Here is a 26,227-nt window from a genome sequence, read left to right on the forward strand (position 1 = left end):
GAACACACGGGTTTAGGGGCATCTACCTGTGATCCCAGCACTCAGGAGGGAGAGGCAAGAGAACCCAGAGCTGGAAATCAGCCTTGGCTAAATAAAGACAGGAGACAACCTGGGCTACCAGAATGTCTCAAAACACCAAAACCGAAAAGCCAATAACCTTCCCCATAACTCTGGCTATTTAGTTCGTGCTTGGTTTCCCTTTCCTGTTACCACTGAACAACACCCAAGAGTCCCGTTGCCCTTCCCTAGCTCTCTCTGAGCCCCTGTGGTATCGCTCTCTCACCCTTCTGCTGTGTGACCTCTCTAAGATCGCCACTGTGTCTGTAACAACAGCCTAACTGTGACCTCTGCTCAGTCACACCATAGCTGCCTCTTCCCTCGCCAGCCTTCTACTGTTGAGCTTGTTAAAGTTCTTAGAGCCAGTGAGATGGCTGGGCGAGCAAAGGCACTTGCCACCAAGCCTGTTTGACCTGAGTCCAATCCCTGGGACCTACTGAAATCTGAGCTTTACACATGTGATGTTGTACCTATATGTGCGCGCGCGCACACACACACACACACACACACACACACACACACACACACACACACACACACGAGTGGGGGCTGGAGAGATGGCTCAGCAGTTAAGAACATTACCTGCTCTTGCAGAGGACCTGGGTTCAATTCTTGGCAACCACACGGTGATTCACAACAGTCAGTAACTCTAATTCTAGGGGATCTGAAGCCCTCTTCTGGCCTCTGCAGTAACCAGACATACATGCACATAGGTAAAACATAGCATACACAAAAAATAAAAATAAATCTTTTGTTTTAAATTGTGGCAAGTCCACATACCACAAAATATACCCTCAGCCACTTATAGGATAAGATTCAATGACCTTGACTCAGTATTGTGGGACACTATTGTATGACAGTGCTCACACTGCTGTGTGACAGTACTCATTATTGTGGGGCACTATTGTATGACAGTACCCGTGTTGTGTAACACTGTTTTGTCACAGTACTCACTATTGTGTGGCACTACTGTGAGACAGTTCTCATCCTGTGGTGTGGCACCGTTGTGTGACAGTGCTCACACTGTTGTGTGATGGCTCTATGGTCTTTCCACCTTGGAAGCTCTACATTCAAAAAACAATCTCACCTCTCCTCGCTCCTTGGCATTTACTTCTCTGCTGCTGCTTTTTTGTTTCCAATTTTCTTTTCTCCTTTCCTTTCCTTTCCTTTCCTCTCCTTTCCTTTCCTTTCCTTTCCCCTTCCTTCCTTCCTTCCTTCCTTCCTTCCTTCCTTCCTTATTTTCCTTTATTTATTCAATGCACGAGTGCTCTGCTGCATATACATATTCAGGTCAGTAGAGGGCATCGGATCCCATTACAGATGGTTGTGAGCCACCATGTGGTTGCTGGGATTTGAACTCAGGACCTCTGGCGGAGCAGTCAGTGCTCTTAACCACGGAGCCATCTTACCAACTCCATTTCCAATTTTCAATTAAAAAAATTTTATGTGTGCATCAGGGAGTTGGGCATGCCTGTGTTTTGTTTGTTTCTCTGTGTAGTCCTAACTGTCCAGGAACTTATTCTGTAGACCAAGATGGCCTCAAACTCACAGAGATCTTCCTGCCTCTGCTTTCAGAGTGCTAGGATTAAAGGTGTGTCCCACCACCACCACCGGCTGTTTTTGGCTTTTACTGGGGCAATTTTTTCCTTTCATTTCTTTTCCCCTTATGGACTCCTTTTCTTCCTCATACTCTCAAAGGCACTGAACAAAAGGCCCTGCCTTCTCCACCCCGGCCTTCCCCCAACTAATCTTGCTGCACCTAAGGCCTTTAGAACAAGGGCTTCTCGAATGAAGCCCCGGGAGGGCCTGAGACTGAGACTGGGCTCCAGGGCTTTGCTGAGCTGTTCGGGAACCTTGGTAGCCTTTCTTGGTTGATCCCAATTTCTCCTCTTGGTTGGAGGAATGAGCAAGAAAATAATCGTCTTTCCAGCATCCTGGGTCCCTCCCTGCCTCAGAGCCCAGTTGCCTCTCCTGCTCCAGCAACCCCTCATACTTCTGGTTGTCTTTAAGACTCACCCAGAGGCTTCTTGAACCATTTAGTCCCTGTGGTGGATAACTCCAGAGACCAGCTAGGCTGAGCTAGGGAACACCTAGAAAGCTGGCAGAACCGTGAGGCTGTTTCTAGAGCAAACAGACAGCACTGGCTGGGAAAGAGCCACCTTTGAAGTGGCCGGCACTATCTAGTGACCTTCCAGACTCTAGGATTTAACACCAGTGTCCCAGCTTCTTTTTTTTTTTTTTTTTTTTTTTTTTTTTTTTTTTTTTTTTTTCTTTTTTGAGCTGGGGACCAACCCAGGGCCTTGCGCCCTAGGCAAAGCTCTACCACTGAGCTAAATCCCCAACCCCTGTGTCCCAGCTTCTTAGTCTCAAGTGGAGAACCACACTTGGTCCTGAGGTTTCTGAACTTGTACTGAGCAACCCTACCTACATCCTGGGGCTCTAGCTTGTAAGGAACGTGTTGTGGGATTCCTCAACTTCCATAATCATGGGAGCCAGTTTCTCTAATAATCTATCTATCTATCTATCTATCTATCTATCTATCTATCTATCTATCTACCTATCCATCCATCCATCCATCCATCCATCCATCCATCCATCCATCCATCCATCCTTTTTCCTCCCTGTGGAGAGCCTGCCTAATATATCCCTCTCATCCCCCTTCCTTCCTGCATGGTGATACACACATACACTTTGCTTTCTCATTCAGTGTCCATAGCTGCTGAGCCTGCTCCCATGTTCTGGCTACGATGAACAATGCTGCTATGAACACAGAAATAAAAATGCTCCCAATTCTTTTGATCATACCCAGAAGCAGAGCAAATGGACCATACCGTGGCAATTCTGTTGGCCTTCGGGAGGACCTCACCCTCACCCTGTGCTCCTCACCCCTTCACACTCTCTACCTATTGTACATACGAGTGCAGGCAAATATTTTTCTCAGCCTACTTTAATAAGGGGTCAACCTGCCTTCCAGCCCTCCCTCTACCAGAGGTGGTGGAAAAGAAAGGTATTAGGATATGGGGGAAGTGGAATAGTTTAGAAATAGTTCTTAGGATAAGATTCAGTGGCCTCGACTACACTCACTCCCAGTATTGTGTGACACTATGGTATGACAGTGCTCACACTATTGTGTGACAGTACTCACTAATGTGGTTCTATTGTGTCACAGGAATCACACTGTTGCGATTGGGATGAAAGTCCAACCTTCACTGTCCTCAGCCCAGTCCACTAGCAAACACCAAACATGAACCAGCAACTGCAGCCCGGTCCACTCGGGGGACACCACACATGAATCAGCAAGGCAGCTCAATCCGGAAGAAACCTTGGCTCTCCAGTCGGCCTGAGCCTGCAGAGGCTGCAGGAATCTTGAGACAAGTTCTTTGGTGAGTTCCTCTTTATAAAGTCATCACAGGCAAAGCTCAGGAATGCAATATAAGGTGACCAATCCATGCACGTCATCAGCGAAGGCTAGCAAGGCAGAGCAAGGCAAACCAATGCTCGAGTTCCCTCTGCCTGCGGGGTCATATTTATACTCCTTCATCACGTGTCCTTTCACATGTCCGCTATCACCTGTGTGCTCAAGCAAAACATCATTTCACATAACTGACTTCCAAAGAAACCAGAAGTTTCTACTTCACACCGTCTCCAATGTCCTTACATTCTTTTTTCCAACACTTGTGTTTTTTCTATTTCTCAGAGCCATTCCAATAAGTGTTTTTTTTTTTTTTTTTTTTTTTTTTTTTTTTTTTTGAGCTGGGACCAACCTTAGGGCCTTGTGCTTGCTAGGGCAAGCGCTACCACTGAGCTAAATCCCCAACCCCCCAATAAGTGTTATAAGGTGCCTAGTCGTGGGTCCTTTTTTTTTTTTAAGTTCTTTTGTTGTTTTGTTTTGTTTTTTTTAAAGACTTATTCATTTATTATATATAAGCACACTGTAGCTGTCTTCAGACACACCAGAAGAGGCCATCGATCTCTTTACAGATGGTTGTGAGCCACCATGTGGGTGCTGGGAATTGAACTCAGGAAGAGCAGTCAGTGCTCTTAACCTCTGAGCCATCTCTCCAGCGCCAGTTGTGGGTACTTAAGATTTAGAAATTTTTATTTTATGTGCCTGACTGTTTTGCCTACATGTATCATGTATGTATATGTATGTGCATCACCTGCATAGCTGATGCCTGCAGGTCCAGAAGAGGCTGTCAGATCCCTTGGACCTGGAGTATTAGGTAGTTGTGAGCTGCCACATGGGTGCTGGAAACTGAGCTTGGGCCGTGTGTCCAGGCGCAGCTCCGCTTTTCCCTTCAGTTGTCCATATGAACTGCTCTTGAAGAGAACCCAAGTCTCTTAGGTCACACATGTCAAGAGACTCACACTGCTTGTAAACCCACTTCTAGGAGATCTGACTCACTCCTCTAGTGTCCTTGGGGACCTCACTCGTGTGCACACACACACACACACACACACACACACACACACACACACACACACACTGGCTACATTTTTTTTTAATCTTAAAAAACAATGGAACGTGGGGCTGGAGAGATGGCGCAGAGGTTAAGAGCACTGACTGCTCTGGTCCTGAGATGAATTCCCAGCAACCACATCATGGCTCATGACCATCTGTGGTGAGATCTGGTGCCCTCTTCTGGTGTAAAGGCATAAATGCAGGCAGAATACTGTATAAATAATAAATAAATCTTAAAAAAAAAAAAAAGCAGCAAACTTTTTTTTTTTTTTTTTTTCTTTTTTTTTTGGAGCTGGGGACTGAACCTGGGCCTTTGGGCTTACTAGGCAAGCGCTCTACCACTGAGAGCAAACTTCTTTTAAACACCCCAAAAAGAAAGCTTCCAATGGTCCCCAGGGCCTTTGAGCACATTTCCCCTTGTGGTCTTCGGTCACTCTTCACAAGATGTTTCTTTCTGAGATGTTCTAATGCTTTGCTTTTTTTTTTTTTTTTTTAAATATTTATTTACTTTATGTGTGTATGTACACTGTAGCTGTCCTCAGACATACCAGAAGAGGGCATCGGACCCACTTTACAGATGGTTGTGAGCCAACATGTGGTTGCTGGGATTTGAACTAAGAACCTCTGGGAGGGGAGGGCCGTGGTTTTTTTTTTTTTTTTTTTTTTCTTTCTTTCTTTTCCTTTTTTCGGAGCTGGGGACCAAACCCAGGGCCTTGCGCTTGCTAGGCAAGTGCTCTATCACTGAGCTAAATCCCCAACCCCTATGGTCAGTGCTCTTAACTGCTGAGCCAGCCCTCCAGCCCGCTTTGCTTTTTATTATGTTTATTAATTTTATTTATTTATGTGTGAGCAGGGGTGCAGGTAAGTAAGTGCCACAGCAGGTGAGCGGAGCTCAGAGGGCTTATGGGAGGGCCATTTCTCTTTCTCTACCATATAGATTCTGGAAAGCAAACTCAAGTCATCAGACTTGGTGGCAAGCCTCTTTACCTACTTAGCCATCTTGACAGCCCCTTGCTTGATTTTGGGTAAACATTTTTTTCCACTTTTACAATTCTCTGTGAGTTCTTATTTTCAATTATGTTGTAATTAAGCATATGCATGTACCTATGTATGTGTGTACCTGTGTGTATATGTGTGCATGCACGCACGTGTGCCTGTGTTTACCCTGTACACACCTGTAGGTGGCCACAGAGGCCAAAGGAGTCCGGTCCCCTGGATCTGAAGTTACAGATGTCAGTGAGTCAGACGGTGTGCGAGTGAACTCCCTGTCTCTGCAGGAGCAGCACACTCCGAATCACTCCATGGATCTTCAATGGTTTTCATTTTTATTTTTGGATTTATTTTTTGTGTATGATGTTTTGCTCACACATGTTGCCTGTGCACTGTGTGCATGCCTGGTGCCCAAGGAGGCAGTGGATTTCTTGGAACTGGAGTCATGGGCTACTGTGAACTCTTAACTGATGAGCCATCTCTCCAGGCCCCCTTTAAAACGCTGGTTTTATTTTCAGTTATGTGCCTAAGTGTGTCTGTGTTTGGGTATGAACATGTGGAGCAGATACCTAAGGAGTCCTGGAGAAGTCACCAGCTCTTCAGGAGGTAGAGTGACAGGGGATTAGGAACCATCCAGTGTAGGTGCTGGGAGCGAAACTCAGGTCTCCTGAAAGAACCATCAGCGTTCTTAATTGCTGGGCCATCTCTACAGCTCCTGTTGAATTCTCTGAATAGGAGGCCAATGCTAACCCCATGTGGTGCTTGTATATGCTCGGCCCATGGGAAGTGACACTATTACGAGGGGTGGCCTTGTTGGAGGAAGTGTGTCATTGTCGGAGTGGGCTTTGAGGTCCTGTCTTTAGGAGCAATACACTCAGGCCCTGCCCAATACGGAAGAGGCTTCCTCCTAGCTTCCTGGAAAGGAGTCTTTTCCTGGTTGCCTTCAGATGAAGATGTAGACCTCTCAGCAACCCCAGCTCCAGGCCTGCCTGGACACTGCCATGCTCCTGCCTTGATGATAATGGACTGAAGCTCTGAACCTGTAAACCAGCCCCAACTAAATGCTATCCTTGGTCATGGTGACCAATTATCAATAACAAACGTCCATCTTTTATATTTTCTGAATCTCATGTAACCCAGGCTGGCCTCAAACCCATGATAATTGCCTGCTTTAGTGTTCCATGTGTTGGGATTACATATGTGAACTACTATGCTTATCAAGAGTCTCTCTCTGTCTCTCTCTCTCTGTCTCTCTCTCTCATTATATTAAACCTAGGACTCATGATATATGCTACACAAGTGTTCTAGCACCAAACTATATCATCGGCCATTTTTTTTTATTTTTGAGATTAAAAAAAAAAAAAAAAAGGCCCAATCTGTCCATGAACTCACTGTGTAGCCCAAATAGGCCTTAAACTTGAAATCCTCCTGCCTCATCCTTTCTAGTAGCCAAGATTATAGGTTTGTACCACTACTCCTGGAAAGAGGAGCTATGTGGTGATGTGTTATGATAAAAATCTCTTACCTTCTAAGAGACTGGAGTTTTTTCTGAACCTCACAGCCAGAGTTAATAATATGCCTTGAAGTCACTTAAGACTTAACACGGATATCCTGCTGTGTGCTCAGCCTGTTAGTTTAACCTGCCTTTAAGAGAACAGTAGAACAACCAACCTTACTTGCCTTGGATTCCTATGTAATCGACACTTACATTCTGAGCTAATGCATAGCTGTAACCTTAAATTATGTACTCCTCCACACCCCTGACCCAGAGTAACATGTCTGTGTGTCCTAATAATCATTTACTGAATACAGCAAAAATAGAGATCGGAAGCAATCTTATAAAATGAATATTCCCCATAAATGTTGTACATAGTATTTGGGTAATGCCTGATAAACAGTGATGTTTATAGTACAGTTTGTTTTCTGGGTCAGTTGGAGTCTGTGACTTAATCTCTTGTAAAACTGTTAGAGGTTTCTATAAAGAGTACAATTCCTTCCCCATGGGATGTTTCCTGTGATGTTCCACAAAGACAGAGCAAAGCCCTTGGCTGGGACGGACACATCCACACAGACTTAGACACAGATTCACAGCCTTCAGGAAGGCACAGATTCAAACAAGGGACAGACAGAAAGGTGGGACGCAGGGAATAAGAGCGGAGAACACAGATCTGGACTTGCTCTTCACTAAAGACACAAGGGGAAGTATCATGGGGCTTGTGACCCCTGGGAGAAGAGCATACAGTCTATGGCATAGAGTCAATCCAATTACAATTGAACGGCTTATTGACTAGCTGCCAGCAGGACGAACAATCTCTGAGCCAAATTCTAGATTGCAGTGAGAAGGGAATTGAAGGAAGAATTTTTAAAGGCCTTCAGTGTCTATGAAAACAAGCAAAAACTGGTCTGTTCTACCAGGTTAAGTGGTTAAGGCGACCTGAAACAATCTTTGGGTATCTGCCTAAGAAAGTTAGAGAAGCAAAACAGCAGTCGGTCATGACAAGTGGATAGTTGGAGCTGCACACTTTGGGGTACAGCTCATTCAGTCAGGGTAACTGGGAACCCATCTTACAGGGCCCAGAGTCACAGACAAATGGCTAGTTATTACCAAAATGGCTCCCTAGCATAAAACGCAGTTTCTTCAGCATCACAGAAGTACTGAGAGCACTTTTGTTTCATTTTGCTTTTAGTCAATGCATTCAAACCAGCCACGAAGCAAGGTTTCTTTGTTAATTTTTCTTTATTCTTGAGAATTTCCTACATGATTATATCTATACCCATTCTCTCTCCAGTTTCCCCAAATTACTTCCAAAATGGCTGCTTTGAATCTCATGTCCTTTTGGTGATGACCCACTAAGTCCAATTAGAGCTGCCCATATGTGCATGGTTGCGTGGCCATTCACTGGAGCTTGGGAGATCGACCAGTGGCCACATATGCTTTAAAAAGAAAAGAGAAGAGAGAGACAACCAGACAGACAGACAGACAGAGACATACGACTAGTATCTTCTCTAGTATCTATCGACTGTCAATAGCTGCTTAGTAAGGAGTGGGCCCGGACAGCACCTCCCATCTATGCCAGAAGAAAAGGGGCTTTCTAAACCCAATTCTGCCTCAGAGCCTAAGCAGCTTCTTGTTAAACTCAGAATAAAATGAAAAGAGCCTTAGGAACTGTGGGTCTTGCTTCCAGCTCCTTTGCAACTGAGCCACGAGCGCATCTGCTATTCTCTTGTGCCTGCCCTGAAAGTCCTGCTCCTTGGTGAAGCAAAGATGGACAGACAGCTGGCCTTAGTGAACTAGAGGTAAGAGGGTCCTTTGGGTTTGCAATGCCATCCACGTCGACTGTTGTCCTCCACAGAAACTCTTCTAGCATCCCACAGTGCTGCTTTGTGAGTCAGGAGCTGTGTCATCTTGGAAGTCCAGTCACTTAGTCGCTGGGATCTACTGAGCACTATAATGTGGTGTGATGAGCACGTGTCAATGAGCAAACTGGATACCATTCTTGCCTCTGAGGAGAGTGAAAGACAGAGAGTGCACACAAACAAAACAGCATCCAGTTCAGCTGGGCGCAAGGACACCTCCTGCTTGAGTCCCTGTGTGACAAACATGACTCTCTCCTTGACACAACCATCTGAGTCACTATCACAACCTCCACCAATCACAAGCACCCAGCTGATTAAAATAAGACCCAGCCCCAGTCCTGTTGCCAATGTGCTCATGTACGCTGGTGCCCACGGTGGTCAGAACTGCGTATCAGATGCCTTGGAGCTGGGGTTGCAGGTAGCTATGAGCCAACTGATGTAGGTGCTCGAAAGGAAAGTTGAAAGTCGAGAGAAAGTCAGTATTCTGCTAGCGGCCTTCAGATGAAGATGTAGAACTCTTAGCTCCTCCTGTACCATGCCTGCCTGGGTCCTGCCATGGATGATAATGAACTGAACCTCTGAACCTGTAAGCCAGCCCCAATGAATTATTGTTCTTTATAACACTTTTTAAAAAAAGAAAATTGAGAGAAGCTTGGTTACAGGATACTGTAAAGAGGTGTGTGTGTGTGTGTGTGTGTGTGTGTGTGTGTGTGTGTGTGTGTGTGTGTTAGAGAGAGAGAGAGAGAGAAAGGAAAGTTACAGTTAGAGTGAGGAGTAAGGAATTTGTGCACAGAAGGTCATCACAGATAGCAAAGATATGCTTGTATATTCATTCCTCCAACCAAGCCAGTTCCGTCAGTCAACAGGGACTTAAGAGAGTGATCAAGGATTGAAAAAAAAAAAAAAAAAAAGACAACATTATAGCATGACTCCAGTCAGTGCTGAGGCTGATACAGGTTTATTTTCTCCAGTCTGCTTTTATGTCATTCTAAATACATTCAAAGAATAAGGTCAGGAACAAATAAGGCACTAAACAAAGCCCTGTGCTATTCAGGAACATATCAGGATGACCAGGATCTTGAGCTACTTCCTTGTCCCAGCCCAATGCCAAATTCCTGCCAAATTCCTGCCAAATTTCTAGAAGGCAGCCTCAAAAGCTCTCCACATTCTGCAAAGCTAGAAGAGAGTTGGAGTTTTCCCCCAAACCCCCGAAAAGAAATGAATGTTCAGAGGCCATCATGATGTCTCTAATGCCTGTAATCCCAGAAGATGACATGACGACGTAGGACCACTGCTATAAATCTGAGGTCACCCTAGGGCGCAGGTAAGTTTCAAAATAGCTTGGGATACAATGTGAGACCTTGTTTCAAAACAAAACAAAGTCACCTGGTATCCATTAATTAGTACATTCAAATTTTGTCTTTATGTATTTTTGAAAAAAAAAAATAAAAATGAAAGACTGTGTCCTAGTTTGCTTTTCTTTTCTTCTTCTTCTTTTTTTTTTTTTTTTTTTCTTTTTTTTTTTTGGTGCTGGGGACCGTACCCAGGGCCTTGTGCTCGCTAGGCAAGCGCTCTACCGCTGAGCTAAATCCCCAACCCCCCTAGTTTGCTTTTTATTGTTGTGATAAACATCAAAACCAAAAACAACTTGCCAAAGGATTTATTTGATCCTTTTTTTTTTTTTTTCAGAGTTGGGGTTCAACCCAGGCCTTGCGCTTGCTAGGCAAGCGCCTACCCCTGAGCTAAATCCCCAACCCCTTGATCCTTTTTTTTAAAGATTTATTTATTATATATAAGTACACTCTAACTGTCTTCAGACACACCAGAAGAGGGCACCAGATCTCATTACAGATGGTTGTGAGCCACCATGTGGTTGCTGGGAATTGAACTCATGACCTCTGGAAGAGCAGCCAGTGCTCTTAATCGCTGAGCCATCTCTCCAGCTACTTGATCCTTTCTTTGATCCTCCCCCCCCCCAGCTGAGGACCGAACCCGGGGGCCTTGCTAGGCAAGCGCTCTACCCCTGAGCTAAATCCCCAACCCCTTGATCCTTTTTTTTAAAGATTTATTTATTATATATAAGTACACTCTAACTGTCTTCAGACACACCAGAAGAGGGCACCAGATCTCATTACAGATGGTTGTGAACCACCATGTGGTTACTGGGATTCGAACTCAGGACCTCTGGAAGAGCAGTAAGTGCTCTTAATCGCTGAGCCATCTCTCCAGCTACTTGATCCTTTCTTTGATCCTCCCCCCCCCCAGCTGAGGACCGAACCCGGGGGCCTTGCTAGGCAAGCGCTCTACCACTGAGCTAAATCCCCAACCCCTCTTTCATCTTTTTTGAAATAGTCTCTTTATATATTCATGTTGGTCCTAGAACTATGTAGACCAGGTTGGCCTTGAACTCACAGAGATCCTTCTACCTTGCCTCCTATGTTCTGGAACTAAAGGCTTGTGCAATCACACTCAACCTGGATTAATTTAATCTTACAGGTTACAGTTCATAATAAAGGGAAGGCCGGGCAGGAGCTCAAGGCAGGAACGCAGAGGCCAAAACTGACACGGAGACTGTGAGAGAATACATAGTGCTTTCTTCTTGGGCTCACATTCAGCTTGCTCGAGGGTAGCCTTGCTCACACTCCACTGGACCTTTCCACATCAGTCATTAACCAATAAAGTGCTAACAAACTGGCTTACAGGCCCACTGAAAGCAATTACTCAACTTACATTCCCTCTTCCCAGATGAATCTAGCCAGCATCAAGCTGACAGACAAACAAAAAACAATAACAAAAACTAACCAGCCTAGACTGAAAGTATAGAATAAACAAACAACTTTCAAAAAATCTATATCTGTGTAAAACCAGACCCAGAGCCGGTGTCACTGCTCGCTGTTTCTCTACTTTGAGTTCCTATATCTGGAAATTAGCTACCTTATCTTGCCTTCCTTTGTCTCTACTGTTTGGGCTCCAAAAATGAGAAAAGTTATTAAAAAAAACCTTAAAGATTAGATTCCCGCTCCTCTCTACTGAAAATCAAATTCTAAAATTTAGGTTTAAGTATAAAGATTCCCCTAGATCTTTAAACAAAAGGTGACTTAACTGTATTGTCAAGAAGAGTCCGGGAAACCAGGAGTGGAAGAGCAGGTCTGCAATCTTAGCACTTGGAAATCTGAGGCAAGGGAATTAATTAATGAGTTGGACGTTCCCCAGGCCTTCGTAGCAAGACTTTTCCCAGAAAGAAACGAAAATAAAAGAGAAGAAAAGATAAGAGAAAAGTAAAGAAGAAAAAAAAAAGAAAGGAAGGGAGGAAGGGAGGGAGGGAGCAGCGGCCTCTGCCTCCCGATTTATGTGTCAGCCAATTACGAAGTCCCCTAGCAGGATACGCATGCGTGGTTGGCTTGAGTGCGAATAGAAGCTAAAGGAGGCGGTGCTAGTTACCAAATCCAAGATGGCGGAAGAGGCGCTTCTAGAGGGAGGTGCAAAGGCTAATAATGTCATTGGTGGAATTACGGCTGCTTCACAGTGGGAGGAATGACAGCATCCCAGTTTCCGGTTCCGGCAGTACCGGGGTCCCAGCCGAGATGAAGGAAGATGCGAACTGGGTTTGGCTGTCGCTGGGACTGGTTGGTAGTGCGGGTGCTGCAGTCTAGGAGTCCCAGTCTCAGACGCGGCTAAACTGCTGGAGTCTGAGAAGGTAAGCGACCACGGTGCTTGAAGGATCAGAGTTGCCTAAGGATCGACTTGTCGAGGAGGCAGCGAGGCAGCGGTTGTCTGTTTGCTCTGCGGGGCTGCATCGCCATGGGAAGCCGCTCTGCAGTTTGGGCAACGAAAGGCAAGTCCCTCGAGGCATCTCGTCCTGGCAGAGGAGCATGAGAGACTGACAGCTAGAGAAGCATGGCGAGGGGCATGCCCGAGGACCCTGAATTGGCAGTGCAAGAGCCAGACAGAAGGTGCATAAAGGAGGGTGTCACGTGGAGTATGTGGAGGGGATTGTCATGTGGTGTGTGTGATGAGGGATCACGTGGAAATTACTGAAGACCAATGAAGACTTGGTGGGAACCTCACCATGCCGGAGGGAGGAGACTGTCTTAGATTGCGAGGCAACATAGTCGGGACCTAGTGAAGGGACAGGTGTTCCATCATACAATTACGTTCACGTTCATGCGGGTGACAGCTCGCAGAATGCAGAGCCTAAAGTGTTAAGAGAGCAGAAAGATAAAAGGGTGCTGGCAAGTCTTCGTTCTGTCTGAGAATTGCAGCCCCTAGGTCAGGGGTTGACTATCGAACGTTGCCCCGAAGTGGTGGGAGTGGCCGAGCGAAAAGATTGGCATGGACCAGTTAGTCATCATTGCTTCCATGTCCAAGGATGGGATCAGAGGATTCCTAACCTTGTCCTAATGATGTTGGAATCTGAGAGTAGTTATAATTCTTATAGAACTGACAGGCTCGAATAAGGAAAGCAATGCTGTTCCCCACATTTTGACACTCCACGTAAACCATTTAGAGATGCTAGAGTGTTATTTCTTTTCTTTTTTTTTAAAGATTTATTCATTTATTATATATAAGTACACTGTAGCTGTCTTCAGACACACCAGAGGGCATTGGATCTCTTTACAGATGGTTGTGAGCCACCATGTTGTTGCTGGGAATTGAACTCAGGACCTCTGGAAGAGCAGTTGGTGCTCTTAACCGCTGAGCCATCTCTCCAGCCCTAGAGTGTTATTTCTTAATCAGCAGGTTTACAGTATGGCCTGAAGTCTCTTCCACCCCCTAAAATGGGACCTTACTGTGTAAGCCAGGCTGACCTTAAATTCCTGTTTCTCTTGCCTCAGCCCCCTTGTGCTAGGGTGACAGACACGTGCTACCACAGCTGGCTCTGCTCATCTATAACTCTAATGTCCTCGCCGTCTGTGAACCACTCTGGCAGGTGAGAACTTAGAGCATCCCTGTTCAGTAGAACTTTGTGCAGTAAGAGAAATACTTTACTGTTAATTTAAAATACCTCCACAGTTATTAACTCCAAGGGCCGATGATCTAGTTCAGTTGGTAGAATGCACATAGCATGCAGGAAGCCCTAGGCTTTGTCACGGAATAAACTGGGCAAGGGTTATCCCGGTTCACATCTATAATCTCTGCATTTGTGAATTGCAGATAAGAGGTTCAGGAGTTCAAGGCCAGCCTGGGCCACATGAAACTCACCAAGCAAACAACGGCAGCAAAGAAAAGCAAGAGAACAGTTACGGGTGTTATGTGAGGGGTGGGGTTAACAGGTGCATATTTGGGCTAGTCTGTTTTCTGTTTCATTTGATAACTTCAAGCATAAAACGCTCCCTAGTCTGGGTGATCTGTTGGGATGCACAGAAGGCACTTAATGATTCACAAACAATGCTATTGTTGTTGGTTTATTTTAAAGCAGGATTTCTTGTGAGCCTAAATGGCCTCAAACTTGCCATATAGTCAAAGATGACTATACCCTTGTGATCTTCTACCTCCCAAATGCTAGACCTATAGGCATGGGTCACCATCTTTTTTTTTTTTTCTTTCTTTTTATGCCATGCCGGGGATTGAATTTGGGGCTGGGTACATGCTAGGCAGTCGCTCTGTCAACTGAGCTACAACCCCAGCCCCATGAACAGTTTTAAAGGTGCCAGAAAATCCAGAATTGGAGCCAAGTACACAAATAGGTCAGACAGAGGGCCAAAAGGAAGTTGGGCTGGCTGAATCAGGAGAAAAGAAGGCTGAGGAATTATTGTATTCGTATTTCTGCAAAGAGGATTTTCCAGCAGATGAAACAAGAGAAACCAATATTTCAGCAGGACGTCCGGAGGTTATAGGACACTGGAGCAAGCTGAGATCCCACTCTTAGAGGAGAAACTTTACTTATTCCAAGGGTATAGTACCCTCTTAGCCGTTTGATTCGTGCCTTATTGTTTGGGTCATGACCTTTAGTGGCTCCTCCTGTTACTATGACATTGTAGGATTACGGGCCTTGGGAAATCCTGGCTTCCTTCTGGGTGTTTACGGTTGGTTGACACACATGAGAGATGGAGAAAGGGGAAATGGAGCAGTGGGTTCTGCCTCGGGATGACTCAGTAGAGACGCCCATAGTGGTGACTTGGCGTTACAGGTTGAGAAGGTGCTCAGGGAGCCAGCTCTCAGAACAGAGTACTTGGTTGCTCTGCCCTTCTGCCCTGCCTAGCATGCAGTTTGTGCGTGACCCCAGCAAGAGGTCCCTGCTTGAGCCCTGCTTTGTTTGTCTTGTGATGACACCATGCCTGCTCAGCCAATAAGCTCAGTCACTCCACAGGAGCACTAAGAAAGAGAAGGCAGTCCTCTGGAATAGGGCTGAGAGAACTGGCAGTCTCAAGGGCGTTTACACTGCCTCCCATGGGAGGACTTGGTTTTAATTTAAACAGAGAGAATTGCACTGAGATGTTTGGCTCCCGTGGCACGGAAAGCACATGGAGTAGAGCCCTCGGCTTCATCTCGCCTTCACTGCTGAGCAGTTGCATGGCTTGACCGTTAGAGTCTCAATTTGCTCCTTTCCCAGAAGTATTTTTGTTGTTGTTTTGTACACCCAGGGTTAGCCCAGATACAATCAGGTCCTACAGCTTTCTGGGTTCTTCAGAGAAGTCCACTCAGGTGTCTCTTCTCTCTTTCTGGGGCAAGGTAATGACCCAGGAGGACTCTGACCTTTGACCTGTTCCTGACTTTTATACTCCTTTCCCTAGAGAGTGGGGAGGAGGAGGTGATGTCCTGTGGTACGAAATCCCTCTCCACACCTGTCCCAATACTTTCTTCTAACGTAGATTGGAGGAAATATAAATTATTGTTGGGGGTGCAGAGGTGGTCAGAGCAGCCAGCATGGGGACAGAAGTGAGGTCAGCAGGCAGCAGATGTTAGTAAGGTGACCCACATTGAGCATCTACAGGCAGAGGTGGGTGCTTCTTCAGAGGAGCCAGGAGTCATCCAGCCTCTAAGAACTCCTCCCTGGCACTCAGTAACATCCTGTTATCCATGTAGGCCTTGAATCCTGTTATCCATGTAGGCCTTGAATCCTGTTATCCATGTAGGCCTTGAATCGTGCCGGGCAGATGTATTGTCCACAGCATTTAGCACTCCCAGGTCGGTCAGACAGAGAATGGTCCCTCTTCAGGATTGAGATGCCAAGACCTAGGTAGAGACAGAGTTCAGAATGGTTAGTCCTACACACTGAGTCAGGGCTGAGGTGTGGGGATGTCAGCATTGCTGTGTGGTGAGGAAGGATTTCAAAAGGTTTGTCAAAGACAGAAGTGCAGAGACGATGCTCTGGGTTGTGGACTGCAGAGCCAGGCTGTTGGAAGGCTAGGCTTTGCTGAGGTGAGTGTCCCAAGAGATACAGCCTGAGAGGTGGACTTTGAAGCCTAGGCAGGAGGGGAAAGAAATGAAGTTCCGACCTTCCTCACATCTCCCGCCTGCCCAAATCCCAGGTCTCCGGGCACCATGGAGGGCAAGCGGAACATCCAGATCATCGAGTGGGAGCACCTAGACAAGAAGAAGTTCTACGTGTTCGGTGTGGCTATGACAATGATGATCAGGGTCAGCGTGTACCCGTTCACCCTCATCCGCACCCGCCTGCAGGTCCAGAAGGGCAAGAGCCTCTACCATGGGACCTTTGATGCCTTTGTCAAGATCCTTCGAGCAGATGGAGTGACTGGCCTCTACCGGGGATTCCTGGTGAACACCTTCACACTCATCTCTGGCCAGTGCTATGTTACCACTTACGAGCTTACCCGGAAATTTGTAGCTGACTACAGCCAGAGTAACACAGTCAAATCACTGGTAGCCGGTGGCTCGGCCTCCCTCGTGGCCCAGAGCATCACGGTGCCCATTGATGTTGTCTCCCAGCATCTGATGATGCAGCGCAAGGGTGAGAAAATGGGTCGCTTCCAAGTGCGTGGGAACCTAGAGGGACAAGGGCTGATTGCCTTTGGCCAAACTAAGGACATCATCAGGCAGATCCTGCGGGCTGATGGGCTTCGAGGCTTCTACCGGGGCTATGTGGCCTCACTGCTAACGTATATCCCAAACAGCGCGGTTTGGTGGCCCTTTTACCACTTCTATGCAGGTAAGCAGGGGCTGGGAAGGAGAGCACTTACTGATGGGCAGGGATAATGTTGCTCCTGGCTGATTTTAGAGTGGAGATGAGTACAGAGAGGGGATCAAATCAGCCCCACTGAGTGTTGGTAAATGTCCCTACTGAGCCCAGCTGAACCCTAGTTTTGCTAGCCCCTTCTACATAGCACAGTATTTCATCTAGACTTTGTGATAAAACTAAACCCCAGTACTGTCACCCTGACCCTTAGGGAGAACACTCTGGCAATCGGTTTTTGTTCTTGTGGTTTTGTGAGGCAGGGTCTCTCTGTTTAACCTAGACTGGCTTTGAACTCCCTGTAGTCCAATGTAACCTAGAACTAACAACAGTGCTTCTACTCCATAAGCACTGGGATTACCTCAGCAAACACTTAGGAAGGCTGGGGATGTGGCTTAGTTGAGGAGAGCTTGGCTAGCATACACAAGGCTGAAGGGTTAGTCCCCGGCACTGCAGAAAAGCCACCCTAACTAAGACTAAAGCGAGTGCCCAGGAAGGCATTTTCTCTGGAGTCCCTCTGCCCTCTGTCCTCCCTTGATCTCGTGAATACTTGAAAGAGTTTTGTTTCCCCTTATGCCCACTTTCTGTAGCATTGCTAGCCAAACCTGTCCAGAGGTCTTGGCCTACGATCTAACTGTGGGCCTCTGTGCACCACCAGAAGGCCCGACCCATCATTTAAAAATTAAATAATTGGTTTTGTTTTTAAAATAGGGGTTTTATCCTACAGCCCTGGCTAGCCTGAAACTCCATATGTATGTAGCTCAGGCTGACCTTAAACTCTGAGCAGTGTTCTTGCTTCAGCCTCTCAAGTACTAGGATACAAGTGTGCATGCCCTGCTTAATTATTTTGAGGCAGGGTCCTGCCTATGTCTCCTCGGCTGCTGAAGTCACAGTCTCACACTTCCATACTCAGCGTGTTGGTTTGTTTCTGAGACTGGGACTCAGGTGACTCAGGCTGGCTTTAAAATACCCTCTGCCCACCTGGTGCTGGGGTTATGGTAGTGCACCCACCACCCAGGGCTTTTTTTGAGTCAGGATTCATATAATCCAGTCTGGCCTTAAGCTTGCTCTGTAGACAAGAGTGACTTCAAACTCCTGATTCTCCTACCTCTTCCTTCCCTCCGAGTGTTGGGTGACAGGCATGTGTCAGAATGCCCAGTTTGTGACACAGAGTCTCTCACAGTGTATAGCACTCGGGCCTCCAGCTCATTGTGTGCTTAAAGGTGCGCTCTCTCTCTCTCTCTCTCTCTCTCTCTCTCTCTCTCTCTCTCTCTCTCTCCTCTGTCTCTCTCTCTCTCTCTCAACTCCTGCTATGTGGACAAGGCTGCTTGACGCTGGCTTTCTGATCCCCCTTCCTCTGCCCCCTGAGCGCTGGAATTAAAGGCTTGCACCTTGTCTGGTTTATGCAGGGCCAGGGATCAGATGCAGTGTTTGAGCTGTGCTAGACAGCCCTACCTACTGAGCCATATCCTTAGGCCCCGGTTTATACTTTTGAGACATCTCAGTAAGCTACTAGATTGGACTTGAACTTGTTCTGTAGTCCATACAAGCCCTCAATTTGTGATCCTCTGCTTCTGTTGCCCAAGAGCCTAGTTGACATGTATATAAAGTAATTCCTGGAGGGGTTTCTATGTCCCTTTGTTCTCAAATAACTGCTGGGCATCTCTACACCAATTCTAGCTCCTGGATAAAGACACAGACACCTGGCATATTTACTTTTTTTTTTATTTATCTTATGTATATGAGTACACTATAGTTGTCTCTCAGACACACCAGAAGAGGGCATCAGATCCCATTACAGATGGTTGTGAGCCACCATGTGGTTGCTGGGATTTGAACTCAGGACCTCTGGAAGAGCAGTCAGTGCTCTTAACCACTGAGCCATCTCTCCAGCCCATCTGGCGTATTTACTAACAAGCTGCAAACCTAAGCTGGGCAGGTTCTGAGCTGTTCTAACCCGACTAGGCTGCTAATACCCAGACAAAGACCCGTTACTTGCCATCTGGTCATGCCCTGGCTCACTCTGGTCCATGTGTGTCCTCATGGCTGCCCTCTCATTTTGACCTCATGTCGAATCCTCTTGGTTCCTCACATGGTCTCCCATACCTTCTTCTCCCTCTCCCCCCCCCATTGGGATCGGAAGTCCCTCCCTACTCTCTTCTGTTCAGCTAATTGCTAATCAGCTTTTTATTAAACCAATCAACTGTTTTGCCCCAGGAAAGTGGCAGCTTGTAGGAGCAGGGCCAGTGCATACAGGCCCAGAAAACAGGAGTGCAGGTACCAGGGCTGCAGCCTAATGACTGCAAAATGCCTCCTTCAGGAGAAAAGGGGGACCCACGAGACAAACTCAAGGTCACCTCGTTTTTGTTGACATGAGGAATACAGTTAGGAAGTGGGGAAGAGGTAGTTCCAACAGGCTTATGAAATTCTCCATGTCACCTGGGACTTCGAAGCTGTGACTTCTGCCCCACCAGCCTTCTTCCTACATCTACCTAGCCTCAAACTCACCAAAACTAAGCAGATGAAAAAGAATTCGGAAGGACCGGTGACTGACTAGGAAACTGAGAGATCTCTGAGATGATGAGTCTGTGTGACCTGCCGTCTTAGGGAAAAGCTTGAGTTTATGTAGTGTCCTCTAGGTCCTTGGTCACTCACTTCCAATCTCACCCATTGCTCCTTCCAGTTGCTCTGCTCTAAGTCACTGGTCTGGCTGCCCCCGCACCCTGCAGGCATGCCTCTGCCTCAGTGCTTTTGTACATGTTACCCTGTACTTGGGGAGCTCTCTGCCTGGGCACACTGGCTTATATTTTCACCATCAGGTTGTTTCTGAACTTCACTTTCTAGGAGGCGCCTTGACTGCTTTGTTTAAAATCACAGCTTGCTTAACCTCTACCCATGGTGTTCCCAGCCCTCCTTCCTTTCCCGTTTTACCTTAGCTCCAGCCCCCTGACATGGTGTTCTTTGCGTACTATCCCTTCTCTCTTACTAGAATGTGCACTCCCTGAGGGCAGGGATCTGAGGCACTCTCTTACGGGACCCAGGATGGCTCTCTGAATCTTTGCTGACTAAATGAATTAACTCTTGTCTTTTGCCTCAAGAGAGAGAGAAAAGCAGAGAATCTGTCCACAGGCTCACTTCCCAGCGGCACTGTGAGAAAACAGGTCTCAGTGCCTGGAATCCCACAGTCGTTGGCACATCGGCAGCCAAGTTTCTCCGTTTTCTCTTGTGCTAGTGATTGAGCCTAGGGACTCACACAGGTTAAGCAGGACAGAGCTACACCCCCAGTCCTTTTATATTTGACTTTTTTTGTTGTTGTTGCTCTTCTTGTTTTGTGAAACATGGTGGGCCTTATAAACATTGGCGAGCATGTAGCATTATGCCCGCTGTCTTTTTAAAATGTAAACAGAATGTATCTCTCGAAGTCACTGTGTAGCTGATAGCCTTGACCTTCTGACCCCCATGTCTACTTCCTGAGTGCTGGGATTACAAACGTGTACCACCCACCGTGCCTGGTTTTCTGGACTGGGGATCAGAACCAGAGCTCCATGCATGCTAGACTCTGTGCCTTCTCGGCTCCGTGTATGTTAAGCGAACACCTTGCTAACTGACCCCTTTAACTTTTTGAGACAGAGTCTCACATAGTCTAAATTGCCTGGAAGTCACAGACTGTGACCGCAGACTGTAGCCGCAGACTTCCAATCCTACCTTCGTCTTTCAAGTGCATCACCGTGCCTGACTGCATTGCTTGTTTGTCTTGTTTTTTGAGACATGGTTTCTCTGTATAGCCCCTGGCTGTCCTGAAACTGGCCTTGAAATCAGGGATCCGCCCAACCCTGGAATTAAAGTCATGCTTCTTCATGCCCAGCCATTTTTCTTTCTTGATATAATCTGGTCCTCCTTATAGGATAAGACTTCCTGCTTTAATATTAATTGCTTTTATTTATAAAAATATGTACACAGTCCAAAATTCCAAGTGACTTTTGAAGGGCTAGGAGTATGGCTGAATGGGTAGAGTGCTTGCTTGGCACACGTGAAGCCCTGGGAGCTCTCATCTCCAGCAGTGTGTGGTTTGGGGATGACAGGAGGGTCAGGGCTCATCCTCTGCTACATACTGAGTTCCAGGGCAGCCTGGGCTACATGACACCTTGTCTTCCCCAGCCCCCGAAAAGGTATGCAGAATGCAGTGAACGGCCTTCCTACCCATGTCTGTCACCCAGTCCCTTCCACAGAGACAACTGTGACCTTTTTAAATGGGTACAACCAGAATGACTTCTGGAAAGCTCCAGAGATATATGATATGCTTCTCAAGTGGATGCAGGTGGAAACAGAAAGTTCCAAGTGCAAAGGTCCAAAATGGCCAAGGACAGAGGGCTTGTCTTGGCTGTACAGGCGTGAGGGTAGATGGGTGGTACCTCATATCTTGAGGCGTTGTCTTTCCCTGGATTCCAGAGCAGCTGTCGCGCCTGTGCCCTCAGGAGTGCCCTCACATTGTCTTTCAAGCCATCTCTGGGCCCCTGGCTGCAGCCACTGCCTCCGTCCTCACCAATCCCATGGATGTCATCAGAACCCGTGTGCAGGTAATACCGGCCTCCTCCCCGCCTTTGACTCAGACAAGCTGTTAGAAGCGAGACCTGTAGGCCTCCAGTGTCCCTGTGACCTCAGTGAGTCGTGACCCTGGTTTTAGTCAGTCCTGTGATCATCCAAGCCCCTCCCTGTCCTTATCTCTGCAGACGCCGCTGAAAGTGTCCAGCTTGTTTTTTCTTGCTCTGCCTGTACCTTGCCTATCTACCCATTTGCATGCCCAGCCTTGGGAGCCCTTACTGCTTTCTTCTAGCCTTCAGCGGGAATCTGTTCCATACTCTGTTAGCCTAGGCACTAAGCCACCCTCCTTCCTCACCTTGCAGGCTTGGGGTGACTAGACATTGATTTCATAGTAATTTCAGGCATCTCTGATTTTTCCACTAGGCCATGAATCCATAGGGAATGAGAAACTGAACTCAGAGAGGTAGTCTCTAAAGAAGTGATCTGGGCATAGGGAGGAAGAAGAGGGGCAGTTGGGAACAATGAGATGTGAGGGGGACACAGATGTCTTTTCCTCTCAAAACCACCCATTTCTTTACTGTGTGTACACAAGACGGACATGGTATGAGCAGAAGCTAGAAGAAAACTTGGGCAAGTGGGTGAGTTCTTGCCATGCACTGTGTGGGCTCTGGGAACCAAACTCAGGGTTGCTGGTCCTTCTGTTTGTTTGTTTGTTTGTTTGTTTTCAACCCTTAAAGACAGGTTCTCGTGCATCCCAGGCTGGATTTGAGCCCCTTAAGTAGCTGTGACGATGGCCTTGACCTCCTGACCCTCTCATCCCTCTAGAGAAGTAGGGTCAGAGGCACGAACTGTCGCCCCTGCTTTCAGAGGCGCTGGACTTTTCAGCAAATACTGAACCAACTGAGCTCCCAGCTTTCTTTGGTTTTGTTTGTGAGGCAGGGTGTCATGTAGTCCAATCTGGCCCCAAAGCTGCTGTTGTAGTTGATGCTGGCCTTAAATTCTTGATCTTCCTGAGTTCTGGGATCCCAAGAAGATGCCCTGTGTTTGGTGTCTGTTGTTTTTGAGACAAAGACCCATAGTTCAGCAAGGCTGTCCTCAAACTTACTATGTAGCTGAGGATGACCTTGAACTCTTGATTCTCCTGCTTCCACCCTCCACAGACTGTTTAAAGGTGCATGTCACCACGCCAGCTAAGAAACTTGCATGGATTTTGTTTCTGGTTTTTTTTTTTTTTGGGGGGGTACACTACTGTGTGCATGTGGAGGTCGAAGGTTAACGTGCAGTAGCTTCTACCATATAGGTTCCAGGACACTGACCTCAGGTCATCAGGCTTGATGGTAAACACTGAGCCACGTTGCTGGCCCGAAAGACTTTTTAAATAGGTTTTACAGGTTATACTGGGTAGATGCATTCAAAACCCTGACAACTCTTGGTGCTGCTCAGAAACTGTAGTTCCTATCTAAAGTCAGCCCTGAAGACAGTTAGCACCAAGAAATAGGATCTAAATGTGGGACATGATACGCACAGCGTAGGTTTTGCTGTATTAAGTCTTAGGTGTACAGCAGGGGGGGCTCTTAATGTGTAATTAGGGTAACTTAGGAAGAAAGGCGGAGAATCAAGAGATATCTGGGAGAAGGATCCCTGAGCGTGGCGAGGACAGGAAGGAAGAAAAGGAACTTTAACGGGTTGGGGTAAAGTTGATTTTGGGGGCCATTAGAGTGTCCAAAGAGAAGGACAACAGATAGAGGCATTTTTGTCCCTGGGAAAATGTGCTTCTTCCAACATTTGAAAATCAATACTGTGGCACCTGATTGGGCCCTCCAGTGTCTTTACCATGGAGAAGAACCAGGATTGCCTCATTCTTTCCTTACCCCTTCCATGGGTGTCTTAGGAGCCAACCCTAGGGATTGCTTTTGAGGTAGGTCCCTGCTTTAAGAAGCTTCTAGGCCAGAGGCTTGGGCTAAGCTAGACATGCCCTTGGCAGAACTAAGGGAGGTTGTGGAAGCAGAGTGGTCAGATGAGATGTTAGGGGAAGAAGAGTGTGGAGGAGGTGCTGAAGGTGGAGGGGCAGAGCAGGGAGCTGTGGCAGATGGGGCTGGCATCACCGCACTGGACAGGGAGGGTCTGAATAAGGAATCCTTTGCCCTGCCTTGGCACAAGTGCTCTGATGTGGGCCCTGAAGTTGTGATTTGCGTGTAGGGGAAGGAGGTAGAACTGTGAGGGAAAAGGGAAGAGATCCTTGTCCCGGCTACTGGGTGTGTGACCAACAATGAGAACAAGAGGCTTCCAGCCCTGAAGCCTGGAGAGACTGAGATGACCGGAGGCAGCCATGGATGGGCAGAGCTCCCTGAGGGCCTTCTTGGGGAATGAATGCAGCCTTCCAGAGACAGAGAAGTGCCCAGTCCAAAGGTGTACAGCTGGAGCGCTCGCCTGAGGGCAGTGGCAGCTGGCACTTCATGAGCACCTTGCCAGGCAGTATGGAGCAGTCTGTTGTTTGAGACAGGGTTTCATCTTGTACCTCTGTCTGGACTGGAAATTACTATGTCAACCACCTGGCCTGGAGTTATAGAGATCCGCCTTCCTCTGCCTCTCCAGTGCTGGGATTAAAGATGTACGACACCATGCTCGACTTTTTTTTTTTTTTTTTTTTAATGTGTATGAATGAGTTCACAGTAGCTGTCTTCAGACACACCAGAAAAGGGTATTGCATCCCATTACAGATGGCTGTGAGCCATCAAATGGGTGCTGGAGATTGAACTCAGGTCTGCTGGGAAAACCACCAGTGCCCATAACCACTGAGCCATCTCTCCAGCCCAGGCACAGGGACTATCACCTTTTCCTATTTTAGAAAACTGGGATGGGGGGGGTTGGGGATTTAGCTCAGTTGTAGAGTGCTTGCCTAGCAAGCGCAAGGCCCTGGTTGGTCCCCAGCTCTGAAAAAAAAGAACAAAAAAAAAAAAAAAAAAAAAAAAAAAAAAAAAAAACTGGGATAGGAAAGGTTAAGTTCATCCAGAGCTTGGAGGAAGTCACTGTGCTGTCTCAGGAAGCATAGTCTAGCCCTCGGAGTCCCCCCTTGAGCCTGAAGCGCTGTTGAGGGTGTGCTGAGCAGTGGTGACAGCAAACACTTGGTAGCCCTCACTGTGATGACTTTTCCAGGTTGAAGGCAAGAGCTCCATCATCCTGACCTTCAGACAGCTGATGGCGGAAGAGGGGCCTTGGGGCCTCATGAAGGGCCTCTCAGCCCGAATCATCTCGGCTACACCCTCCACCATCGTCATCGTGGTGGGCTACGAGAGCCTCAAGAAACTCAGCCTGCGACCCGAGCTGGTGGACTCAAGACACTGGTAGCAAGCGGTGGATGGAGAGGCTATGGTTTCACACATTACTCTGGGCCAGGACAGAGCAGGGAAGATAACTACCCCTGTAAATGCCACCACCACTCACCCATCCTGCTCCAAGCCAGGTGGCCTATCAGGGACAAAAGAAGAGACTTTGGACTGCCCTTGCTGCAGAGGTTCTGTGCCTGGCTTCCCTGATCCTCATAATTTTATTTCTCCTGCATATCTGGGCCCCTCTCTTGGTCCTTGTACTCAGTCATGGCCTGAAGATCAACCGCCACAGGACCCTGTTAGCCCCACTCTCTGTCCTCCCCTCAGGCCTGGAGAAGAGCTGCTCATAGTTTGCTTGTCCCCTGCTTCTTCCTCTTGAGTCTTTAGGCCAAGGCTCTACGTAGCTGCCCATGATTTTTTTTTTTTTTTTCGGAGCTGGGGACTGAACCCAGGGCCTTGCGCTTGCTAGGCAAGCACTCTACCACTGAGCTAAATCCCCAACCCCGATTTTTTTTTTTTTTATGCTTATTTTAAAATTGGGACTGAGTTGTTCACTGGGTTGCAATGCTTCACCCTGCCTTTCGGGGATGAACCGAAGCAGCACACGCTGTGCAGGGCGTTCATCTTCTCTGGGAGTTACTCGGAGGGAGAAATGCTAAGGCTTTAGGTGTGTGTAGTTGAACATCTGTGAATGAGCCGACTCATCCTGATAGCTCAGTTTGCTGTCAGACCCCACTCCTCGGAGAAGTGGAAAACTGTGACACCAATCCCAGTTCTCTCTCCCCTCCTTGTCCCTTCAGGCCTGGGAACCTACTGATAGAATGAGCTGCTTTCATTGGCCAGGTGACTACAGTAGCGGGCACAGTTGCAAGCAGATCAGACTTACTCGAGTACACTGAACACTGCCCTGAAGCCCGGTTCAGAGAGCCTCTGGCTTGGAACGTCACGAGAGGATGTGTGTTCCTCACTCCTATCTCCCCAGGCCAGCTGAGCCAAGCCCAGAGGCGCCATGGAAGTTCTGAGCCCTACGCAGCAATGCCACCGGCATGCATGTCACTTAAATGAATAGTGACAGGCATCTCACAGTGGGGCTCTGGAATATGAACTGTCCTTGTTTTGTTTGTCCTTGGTTGTGAAGTGTCATCCCAGTCATGATACCCTGTGCTGGCAACAGAAAAAAACAAACAAACAAACAAACAAACAAACAAACAAAAACAGTCAGAAAGGCACCCAAGGCCAGGTCCACCTGGTCACCAGCCTCATACTGCCAAAATCATTGATGCTTCCCTCAGGAGCTGCCCTCTTCCCTGCCTCCTTTGAGCCTGTGTTGGCGGCAGAGGGGCACAGCTCGAGGAA

General features: G+C 47.3%; 1 protein-coding gene across 3 annotated transcripts; it reads left to right on the forward strand.

Moving 5' to 3' along the window:
• Nucleotides 1-12,305: 12,305 nt before the first annotated feature.
• Nucleotides 12,306-25,295, forward strand: Slc25a44 (solute carrier family 25 member 44). Of its 3 annotated transcripts, none has more exons than XM_032898074.1 (4): nucleotides 12,306-12,819; nucleotides 16,339-16,976; nucleotides 21,450-21,577; nucleotides 24,699-25,295. In XM_032898074.1, exons 1-4 carry the CDS (start codon nucleotides 12,764-12,766, stop codon nucleotides 24,888-24,890), a joined length of 1,014 nt encoding a protein of 337 aa, XP_032753965.1. In that variant the 5' UTR covers nucleotides 12,306-12,763; the 3' UTR covers nucleotides 24,891-25,295. The 3 variants fall into 3 exon arrangements, with proteins under 3 accessions (XP_032753965.1, XP_032753967.1, XP_032753966.1); XM_032898076.1 differs by having other exon boundaries at nucleotides 21,455-21,577; XM_032898075.1 differs by lacking the exon at nucleotides 21,450-21,577 and having other exon boundaries at nucleotides 24,699-24,809.
• The last annotated feature ends 932 nt before the right edge of the window (nucleotides 25,296-26,227 follow it).

The sequence above is a fragment of the Rattus rattus genome, chromosome 3 (genome assembly GCF_011064425.1).
Source record: "Rattus rattus isolate New Zealand chromosome 3, Rrattus_CSIRO_v1, whole genome shotgun sequence".
Lineage (NCBI taxonomy): Eukaryota > Metazoa > Chordata > Mammalia > Rodentia > Muridae > Rattus > Rattus rattus.

What these genes read in the sequence shown, in the direction of transcription:
- Slc25a44 (XM_032898074.1), top strand. Translation starts at nt 12,764, where the DNA reads ATGGCGAGGGGCATGCCCGAGGACCCTGAATTGGCAGTGCAAGAGCCA. An exon ending in CTTTTACCACTTCTATGCAG is followed by an intron (nt 16,977 to 21,449) that starts GTAAGCAGGGGC and finishes CCTGGATTCCAG; the next exon opens with AGCAGCTGTCGCGCCTGTGC. An exon ending in TCATCAGAACCCGTGTGCAG is followed by an intron (nt 21,578 to 24,698) that starts GTAATACCGGCC and finishes TGACTTTTCCAG; the next exon opens with GTTGAAGGCAAGAGCTCCAT.